This window comes from Alligator sinensis, unplaced genomic scaffold (assembly GCF_000455745.1).
Source record: "Alligator sinensis unplaced genomic scaffold, ASM45574v1 scaffold699_1, whole genome shotgun sequence".
Classification (NCBI taxonomy): Eukaryota; Metazoa; Chordata; order Crocodylia; family Alligatoridae; genus Alligator; species Alligator sinensis.
Window position 1 is genome coordinate 557,675 of NW_005842359.1, and position 10,822 is coordinate 568,496.

The 10,822-nt window shown below is 46.3% G+C and overlaps 1 protein-coding gene across 1 annotated transcript in view; it reads right to left on the reverse strand.

The window, feature by feature from the left end:
• Positions 1-1,376: 1,376 nt before the first annotated feature.
• Positions 1,377-10,822, reverse strand: part of CUNH2orf80 (chromosome unknown C2orf80 homolog) — a 20,808-nt gene continuing 11,362 nt past the window's right edge. Inside the window, exons 6-8 of the mRNA XM_006029143.1 lie at positions 2,767-2,854; positions 2,046-2,158; positions 1,377-1,460 (exon numbers count right to left, since the gene is read on the reverse strand). Coding sequence (XP_006029205.1) covers positions 1,377-1,460; positions 2,046-2,158; positions 2,767-2,854 — 285 coding nt within the window. The remainder of the gene's footprint in view (positions 1,461-2,045; positions 2,159-2,766; positions 2,855-10,822) is intronic.

Genomic DNA, 10,822 nt, shown 5'->3' on the forward strand with positions numbered 1-10,822 from the left:
CATGCATCCTTCCTCAAGGTCAATTCCTGCTACACAACTCCGAACTGGCCCATCCATCTCCTATTGAAGTAAATTAAAAGGCTCTCTTGGTTTTCAACAGAAGTTGGCTGGATCTTACATTGGATTTTACATACAGCTATGTTTAACCAAAGCAGACTTATTCAGCAAAGCACTGGACACCCATGCTTAAGACTAAGTCAATAGCATTTATACATGTGCTTGAAATCTTTTGCTGAAAAGAACTTGACTTACTCATATACTTAACTACTCTGCTGAATTGCTACCTACAAAGGTGCTGAAATGAGTATTAAAAATTCAGGAAAGGAGCGAGGGGGGAGGGAAAGAGAGAGGCCACAATGATAAAACTGTGTTTGAAAACTAGGGCTTAACTGAAATATTTAATTCCAGATAGCAAAGAGGACTGTAAATGAAAAGTAACATTTGAGGATGAGAATTGCATGTGTTCACATTGAGATTATATTGACAGGATATTTTAGAGAAGGAAGCAATTACTAAGGTACAAAAATAGAACAGTTGCATCATCAAAACGTAGAGTATGTACAGAAGGTTCATGGAGGTTAGGGGGAGGTTAGATCACGTTAAAAATGGCCACCCAATTAACTTAGTTCGTTCAGATGCAGACTTTACATTTAGATCTCCATTTAGGTCTAAATGTGAATGGTACAGAAGTTCAGGAAGGTTAGATCAGTCTAAAAATGGCCAGCCCAATCTAAATTAACTGTACCTTGGAGGTAATCTAACTTGGATCAGGTCCAGTAAAACCAATCTAACTGAACTTTTGTATAGTTCCCAGTGCAGCCCTAGGAAACTCCAGTCTCTCACCCTGATCAGAAGGACAACCCCCACATTGCAAACCAGCCAGCCCCCACCCCCCTCAAGCCTGCCAACCCCCACATCCTACAAGCCACTCTCATTTTTACTAGCATTCACTGGTGCTGGGAGCCAAGGAAGTAAGTTGGGGTGAGGGGAAAGGCAGGTGAGATGGGAGGGATTGGTTTGCCTGGGGAGGGTGTTGGTCTAAGGGTGGGGGATCAGAGGGCTAAAAATATTGTTAATCTAAGGGTGGGGGATCAGAGGGCTAAAAATAGCCCCTGGTCCTAGGGGGTGGAGAACCCCCTCATCCCTCCCTAAGCCCCCTGCAGATCCTGCGTGCCTCCTGCCCCCACCCCCATTCCCAATTTACCTTAGATTGGGTGGCCTTTTTAAACTGATCTAATCTTCCCCAAACTCTCCAAATATCTGTACATACCCCTAGGAAACAAGACCATCTCTTGCAGCACTGCAGGAAAAATGAACTGCACTGCAGAACATGGTCTTCATTTCTTCTGTTACAGGTCAGGCCTGTTGCCTCCTTGTTATATTTTTGTTTCATTCTTTGTAACCTGACTTGTCCCAGAGTCCTCTGAAAAGATTTCTTGTTTAAGTTCTGTTCTGGATCCCTGCACGATACAAGCATTCAATTGTTTAAGAATAAACACAGTTTAGCAACGAAGACTACATTCATCCTGATTGCACAGTGGAAACACAGCACTTGCGACCTAGATTAAATAAGATTTTTACTCTAAATTGCTTCTGAAACTAAGGGTAGTTTTATATTAGTGTGACTCTAGTGATGACTTAGTGGAAGCATTTGTTCATTTTTTAAAACAAACTAGCTAACAAGCAGCTTTGTGTGTCATAGATAATTCCAGTGAATTACTTCTGTAAAATGGAATATTTGCCAGAACAAACACATTTTAGATGAATACTTCAGAATATCACTGAAATGCAAACCGTGAACTGGCATATACTATCAGGCAACTGTAGGATTTTCACTGATCTAACAAAATCAAATGCATGATTAATGCTATCATTCTCTCATATAATTATAATAATAACTCCTAATGCTCCTTAAAAGTCCTCCATTGCACGTAGTTTCAAGAAAGCCTCCAAGGACTTCACAGGACAGTTTGATATGTGCGAGCATATCCTATTGCTGAAGGAATTATTTCCTAATTGTCTCTAGTTTGTATTTTTAGACCTACTTTGCCTTCCTGCTGCTTTTCTGAAGATGGAGGTTCTGGTAGCTCACCATCCTTGTTATTTCTTCTGCTGGTACTGTTGGCAGTCTTTCTTGCTGCTTTTTTAAATTTGACGCCTTGAAAAGAAGACATTGCCACTTTATAAAGTGCCTCCACCTTTCACCCTGAAGAATTTCCAAATGGTTTATAGCCTTTCTATTCTAGATCAGTACATGATATGTGCTTGTAGTATTCTCTCATTTTTGCTGTATCTGAAGTAGGACCGTGGTATCTTTTGTGATCTACCGCATAACTGACCATTATGGAAGTCCAAAATCAACTGCAAGCTCAAGGTTGCTATGATGTTTCTTAAAAGGTATTAAAGACAAATCCTCTGTGCAGTGAACTTAATGCCATTGTTAAATTATAATCCAGCAAGGAATGCTCCATCTTTAATAATTCTTTGCATTTACAAAGTCAGGTCTATTAATTACAGTAGGAAAGTTCCCTGTGGACACAATCACCTTTGGGTCAGGCTCACAGTACTTTTCATCTGTAAATCCTGGGGCATTTTCCAAAGGGGGATAAGCATCATTATTTCTGTGCCATGGACAGGGCAGTAGAACAGAGAATTGGTTTGTCTGTTGTGGGGCACATGAGTGACAAAGCGGGAATCAGACTTTAGGTTTCTTAACTCCTAGCCCCCTGGACAGCCCTCTAGTGAGATAAGGTAAAACAAGCTTACTCTGTTTCCAGGCATACTCTGCAGCTTTGGGAGCTGTCAGCATGGCAAAAGGGTGCAGTGAGAGGTTGAAAGGGTGAATCCAGTGACCCTAGAAGGACAACAGCATTCACATGTAAATATATGGTCTGGAATAGCCTGCCGCTGGAGGTGGTTCAAGCACCTACTTTGAACACTTTCAAGAGAAATTTGGATGTTTATCTTGCTGGGATCCTATGACCCCAGCTGACTTCCTGCCCCCGGGGCAGGGGGCTGGACTCAATGATCCTCCGGGGTCCCTTCCAGCCCTAATGTCTATGAAACATGAAATATTTGACATGCGCTGTTTTGGGTAACTAAAAATTGTTTGTGTTTATTGTTTCCCAGAATATTATTATGAATCACTGGTATTTTCCCTTTATTCTGAACTGATTATTTTTACCTTTTCCACCATCTCGCCCTCTCCTATTGGCCTGCCACGTCACATTCTCTGTGTTAGTTCACTTGGGTATTTCCTTCCCAGAACCACGCATCCTAGCCTTCAAACAAGCACCGAACCTCGCCAACCTCATCACCAGAAGCAAACTTCCTACGGCCTAAAACACACTGAATGGATCCAGACCGTGCCATGACAAGAAATGTAAAACCTGCCAACACATCTCTACCACCCCCACAATTACTACACCCTACAACAGAGCCATCAGCATCCCAGGATCTTACACCTGCACCTCCAGAAATGTAATTGTAGCTAGACTGCCAATGTGGGCTCACCAGACTGGCTTGAGATACTTACCCTGGGCTAGAAACAGTGCCGGTGAACTCTGAGCGACCCCAAGGGTGGAGCAGGGGAGCCCTGCCCTGTGGAAAAAGAGAAGCCAGTCGAAATAAGGGGTTTTCAATCCCCTCATTTGCGTGGAAGGGGGATGGCCGGAGTTGGGGGCCAGCCACCCTGAGCCCTGGTTGGCCGGTCTGCAAGCCAGGGAGGGACAGCCGGAGGAGATAAAAGCAGCAGGCAAACTGGCATGGGGGGCTGCTGAGAGTGACTCCGGGGAATGATGCATGAGGCCTAAGAAGAGCTGGGGTGAGCTGACCCAGCAAAGGGAGCAGAGAGACCCCTCTGAAGAGCCTCGAAGGCCCTAGGAGAAGTCAGCCATGCCTCCAGCCCTGCAGCAGAGAGGGAGCAGAGGCCAGGGCTTGGGGCAGAGAGCTGGAGCCCCAAGGGCCTATCGCAGTGTGCTGGACGTGCTGGGTGTCCCAGAGGCTAGGGGTGGCAGTCGGCCCCTGACTCCGCTGCGGAGAAGAAGCAGCAGCCAGGAGCGCAGGTGGCATCCTTATCCGGAGCAGGGAGCTGGGCTGGTGAGTTGAGGAAACCCCTTTCCTTCCCTGGGGAAGCAGGACAGCAGCAGGCCAGGCACTGGGATCCTGAGGAGCGACAGAGCACCAGGACGAGGGCCCCTAGGAGCTTGGGGCGCAGGCCAGCGCTGGTAGCAGGATTGGCGAGCCACGAGGTGTGTGAAGTGCCTGGCCAGTCATCTGGAGCAGGGGTTTAGAGCAACGACCCCTGGGAGCTGCCTGTGCTGTTGACCCTCTGCCACTGACTGCCCCAGAGGGGACTCAGTCCTGTCCCTTATTCTGCAGCTGATTGTCATCGGATGGAGTCCCTGAGCTTTGTGCTTTGGTAATGCTGATTGCTGCAGGAGCCTACTTTGTTGCTTGCCTTTTTGGTTGCCACAGAGGGTCACCCTTCAGCTTCTTTGTGGGGGTTGGGGTTGATACAATTTGATTGCTGCAGACCAGAAGAGCTTAACCTGTTGCATTCTGTCGCTTATTGGGAAGCCTGTGGGAGCTGCTGGGAGTGAGCACCCTGCTTCCTTGTGGTAGCATCTCAGCAGTGGCAGAAAGCTGCCAGTTACCCTACCTGTGGTTCTCGAGTCAAGGGCTGACTAATGCATTCGGGTGTGTTTTGTGATTCTGGTTATGCCATTTAAGTTCACTTAAATGAAGGGCTGAGCACCAGTAAAGGAAGCGCTGAGCACCAGTATCCTGAAAATCAGCCCCCAAGGTGGCTTACATTTTGTACCCAAAGATCCAGGCACATAAACTTATTAGTTATTTTTTTAAATTGTGACCCTTAGGGCACGGCTACATCTGGAAATGAGGCAAAGTAGCAGCCCCACACTGCCTACCCTGCCTAACTTCTGGGAATTAATGGGTGAGTAATCTGTTTCCCTGATGCTTCCAGCCCTGGCACAGAGGCTATGTAGATATACCTTTAGGGCTTTGGAAAAAATTACCCTTTAGGTTCCAAATTCAGCCAAGGACTGAGGTATATGCTCTGAAGAAAAGGAATGGATTTCACCAGATGCCTAATTCCATGCACTAAATTGCAGGCCAGAGGGATTCTCAAAATACCAGGCTCATCTTCCTCTGAAAACCCTGTTATCTTGGTATCAGCCAAAATTTGTTTGTCATGTTTCCAGAGACAGGGATTGCCTCAGACATCACTGCTAGGTTCAGATTTAGAGTAAACGAAAGGGAAAAGGGCTAAGCAGTCAAAAGTGAAATCCTTCCCTGCCTGCTTGAGTCATGCTAGGAATTCTAGCAAGCAGAACCCAAATCAGCGGGAAGGAACTATGTGAAAAGGTAGGATGAGAAGTTTTGGAAATTTTCGGAAAACAAAAACCAAACCTCTGACTCCTTTATACTGTGAAGTCTTCAGTTTGAAGGCAAACTTCCAAAAGATGTCAGGGTGGCAAGGATCTTGGCCAGTGCACCAAGAAAAAGGAAGCAAAGAGTTTTCAGAGTGCTGAAGGAAATGTATCATCCACAAAGTCCATAGGTTAAATGCAATCCCCACCATTGTCTTCAGAAAATGAAAAGTGAGAGACCAATGCTACCGTGCTGAACATATTCCACGAACTGAACTGGGTACAGCAGGTGTAGGTAACCCCCAGCATGAGTGCATGGCACACGAAAGCATTTAGCATGCATGCCTCGGGGTAGATGGCAGGGAAGGGGCCTAGGCTGTGCTGCCACAACAAAGATCAGGCCCCTTGCGGCTCCCCCACCATCCGCCCCTGGCACGCCAACATCGTACGAGTTGAGGTTGTGGGTGTTTTTGACAATGCTCAAAAACGTTGCCAACCCATGGGATAGAGTTTCCAGTTCCATATGCAGATGAGAGAATTGACCAACATGTTTGTCACTTGCACACAAATATATTTGCCAGAGAGTAGTAGTAACCCCAGGCAGTTGCCAGATGGCAGTCTTTACTAACAATAAGGCCAGACATGAATAATGTAGTTTATAATAAGTGTTCCAAACATTGCTAGATACATGTAAGTGATTAATTGCAATCCAATTACAATTCCACAGCATTTTTCAAAAGTTGCTTTGGTAACATTTATTTTTAATGATACCAACTATATGAAGCCTAAGTATTCCAACACAAGCATTGTTGTAGCATACTGTTAGAGCGAAGAGGAACTTAGATATAAAAGTCAGGAATTAAAGCCTGAAAAATACTGCTTGACATGCAAGTGGATTTGTTTCACTGAAGAACTGGCAAATTTTATCTTACAGAGATGTCTACTTTGAAAATTATAACTCCTTGATCCACTGGCAGAGGGTTGTGAAAGTTGCTTTCCTTGCAGATACAGTTTTGCCAGCAAAATGCAGTGTATTAATGTAGCTATACCAACAGAAGAGACCTTCTGCCAGTTCAGCTTGTATTACTTGGGACATTTGTGCGTTTAAGTTTACAGGGGAGGGGGGGAACTCCTGGGGGGGACGACCCCCAACCCTTTTGTGTTGATATACAACATCTCCACTAGGAAGCCCTGCTGCCATAGCTATGAAGGCAACAGCCTAGTAATATAGGCAGAGCCAGGAGGCTTGAAGTGTCAAAGGAATATCTGTATCCACAGTGAAATTTGGGATGCAGCCTTCCTCCCTCCTCTCCCTGGCACAAGCCTAACAAGCCTCTCCTTTGCCCTAAGCCAGGGAGTGGAAGGTGCAGCTGATGGAAAAGCCAGCTACATATACTCCTTTAATGCAAGTACAGAGCTTCAGTATGTTAAAGAAGTACTACTGGTGTACAACAACTCTGCTGCTGCTGAAGTTGAATATTAAAATCCTCATCTCCTTTAGTAATGCGAAGTGAAGCTCTTGACGCTTTGATCCTATCACAGACATAAGCTAAACAGTATTGGCAACTGGCTGGAAGATCTATAATTAATAGATGCCTTGCCTTTACATATGGCAACTGACACACTTTTCGTTGGGGCAGTACTGAATTTGGGCACCATCACTGCCACCTGCTGCCAGAAGTGCCTTCTTTGAAACAGAATAGAAAACAGAGGTCCTGAAAGCTCCTAAAGGGAACTGTAAAGGGTCTGATCATTTAAGAGGATGTTTAATGATAAACACATGAGTCTTGCAGAAGTCAGTGGGGTACTCGTGCATTAGACAGACACTTAAGTGCTTTACCAGCTCAGTACCTATGGGAGTGGGGCATTACCCTAATATCCTGGCCAGCTGGAGAATCAATGCCAAAAATTCCAAAAGTGCAGTGTGATCTCTTCCTTTTGTCCACTGAATAATGCTTGTGCTTCTATGCTATAGATAAGTTGCTCAGTTACTGATTAAAGAATACATTCAGATAGATTTGGTGTCTGTTGGTATCAAGAGCTGCATAGATAAAATAGACCTAATTTCTTTTTCTTTCTCTCAGCCTGGGCATTATTTTCAGCTGGCGCAGCAGAAGAAAAGCTCAGTAGAAAAATAGGCAACTCCCTATTTTTGTCCCTTTCAGGAACAAGACCAGCTCCCTAAAGGTCTATTACACAAACACAAAAAGCTTTTGTATGTTTGCCGGTCTTGTAGTGGTGCCTTGTTGTTCAGTTCAGCTAGTAAAGTTCAGAGATCCAGCATAAGATAGATGGAAAGAATGAAGTCAGCAGTCAACAAGGACCATTATGGCAGAAAGTGAATCGCAGTCTGAATGGGAAAGTCTCACTGGCAACCAGTACCATATCTGCTTGAATCCAAGATGACCCCCCCAATAATTTGATTCTATATATGGAAAATGTGATAAATTTGTTATTATTTTCCAGGTAGAAAAGTATTGGAGGGTTGTCTTGAATCTTCCCCTTCCCACATTGCCACAGCAGGGGAAGTAGGGTGGGGATCAGGTCCCTTGCCCATCTGCTTCTTCCCCCTGCAGCCTTCCTGCCTCCCTTGCCACCTGCACCCTCTACCCCCACCTTCCCAGAGCCTCTGACCCTCCCTCATTTCTGCCTCTTCCCCCCGCACCAACTCTTCAGTTTCTGCCTCTTCTCCTTCCCACCCTCCCCCACTTTACTCTCTTATACTGCTTGAATTGCTCCATCCCAGACCAAAACATACAGAAGCTCAGCCCTTGCCTAACAGCAGTGTTGGTGCTGATGACTGGCTAGGGCAGGCAATGTAGTGGTGTTGGCACTGTTGATTGGCTGGGCAAGGCAAGGAGTTTCCATTGCTCCATGCCTGGGAGAGACCCCAGCCAGAGTCAGGCACAGCTTGGCTCTGGCAGTAAGGGGGAGGGAAGGGGTTGGGGATGGGGAAGTGGGGCAGAAACGGCAGAGGGAAGGGGAAGCAAGCTACTGTGGGTCTGACTCTGACTCTGGCCTGAAGCCTGGATCAGGGCCAGAGCTGCAGCAGCCACTTGCTCCCCCTTCCACTTGATATGTGAATATAAGATGAGGGGCTTTCTCCCCCATCCTGATTGAGGGGGGAAAAACCTCATCTTATATTTGAGTAAATATGGTAGATAACCAAAATAATACAATGTTTTAGGTATTACCACACCACCAGTGTGGTGGTGTCATGTGGGAAAGGATAGGATATCAAGTTGATTCTTTGAGAGAAGGATGGGTCAGGGGATCATGTTAGTTTAGGACTGGAAGTTCTTATTCTGCTATAAACTCTTTGAGCCTCATTTCTCATCTGTAAACTGGTTGAACAGACACATTGGAATGCAGAGATTCCAAGGCACTCAGAATACATTATATAGAACTCATTTGATATGTTATGATCCTTTTCAGCATCTTTTTACTACAATCTTGGTAGAAATCTCTTTTGAACAGCATTCTTTCCTGTCCATGGCAGGGGGTCAGACTTGATGATCTGCTCGGGTCCCTTCCGACCCTACCAACTATGAACATTTTCCATTTACAGAAGCCAAGTGTCAATAAGAACAAAACTTTTAGATGGACAATAAGTCCCCACAGCACCCCCTCCCCACTCAGCAGGGTTGCATTATGCTACAGGGCTGCAGGGACAGAAACCCTCCTTCCTCCACCATGGCTAGGCTGCACGTGGGGCTGATTTCAGAGACTGTAACTGACTTGGGTCAGTGACAGCTGGGGGAGTGAGGCCAGCCCAGTGCTTGGGCAGAGCAAACAAGGTCTGCCTGAGGCTTGAGCAGCCCTGCACAATGCTGTCTGGGATGGCAGTGATCACGCTCTACATTGATCCTCAGTGGGATCTGGCACAAACATTTGATAAAGCGCTCAAACAGAAAGTGCTTTAGATTAGGACACACCCATCCAGGATTAACTTGGAGGGAGTTCCACCATTTTTAAAGTGTTTTATGTGCTATGAATGTCTGTCCTGTTATAGTTGTAAAACACTTTCTGAGTGCAGCTTCTGCACCTAGCCTCATTGTCTTCAACGTATACATTAGGGCTGTGTGAAGCTTCAGTCCTTGATTCAATTCGGCAGAGATTCAGCCCGATTCGGTGACCAAATCTCCAAATCTGAATCAAATCAAAGGACCCTTTAACCTCTCCAAATCAAATTGGAACCCACCAAATCAATTCCAATAGATTCTGACAGATTTGGAGATTTGGACATAGACATAGCTTTAAATGTTTTTTCTATGTACTTCTAGGTAGCAGGTGGCTGCGATGCTGGGGTGCATAGGGTGTCCCACAGAAGCACGGGGGGTTCCCCAACGTGCTCATCAGCAGACCCAGAAGTGGACCAGAAGCACTTCCGGTCCACTTCTGGGTTCACTGGGGAGTGCGCTCCTTTGCCCCCCCAGCTTGGTGACTTGTGCCTCCTGGGTCTGAGGGGGCACCCAGGGTCCCCCTGCAGCTAATCACTGAGCCAGAGAGGTGCAGGGGGGCCCCCCAGCGCATTCCCGGGCAGACCCAGAAGTGGACCAGAAGTACTTCCGATCTACTTCTGGATTCACTGCCGAGAACATTGAGGGCCCCCCGCACTCCTGTGGGACACTCCATGCACTCCAGCATCACAGCAATCACAAGCCATGCCTGTTACCTGAGCGTATGTAGAAAAAACTTTTAAAGCTGTGTCTATGTTCGAGTCGTTGATTCTCTGAATCAGCATTGCTGATTCCCCAAATCAGATTCAGATTCGGCCAAATTTAATCGGGGACAGCGATCCAAATCAATTAATCGAATCACTGTCCCTGATTCAGGCCAAATCTGAATCAAATAGGGCCCGCTTCGCACACCCCTAGTATACATACTTAAAATGTAATCCCTTGTGGAATCAGGAGTTAGTCTCCACATACAGATACAGTAAGTGTCTAGGAGACAAAGAAATACTAGGCCCACACCTACACAGGCAGCCAGGGGAGGATCCACAGGGGGTGCAGTGGTGCAGTTACATCCCCACCCTGGTTTTGATTCTTGGTTCAAACCAGGTTTAAAATCAACAGCCGGTCAGCAGCAAGGCATTTCTATTCAGGCAATAATGAGAGACTGAGTTGGCTTTATGGTTTATTGTAATCTACCTAATTCCTTCTAAACACTTAATTCCACAGGTGTTAACAACTTCCCCTCCTTTTTACTAGTTGTGCGGGCCGGGAGCGGTCTGAGGCCCTCGGGGGCACGCGGCGGGCTGTGGCCAGCAGCCCCGGCACACGGGTCGGGGAATGCAGGCCGGCGGACTAGAATTAGGCACGGACGCTTAGCGGTTGATTAAAGATTATTTTACTTACACCGTAGATGGTCGCGGTGCAGGCAGGAAAACTTGCTTGAGTTGCAGTTACAGACAGGAAAGAAGAAAAGCA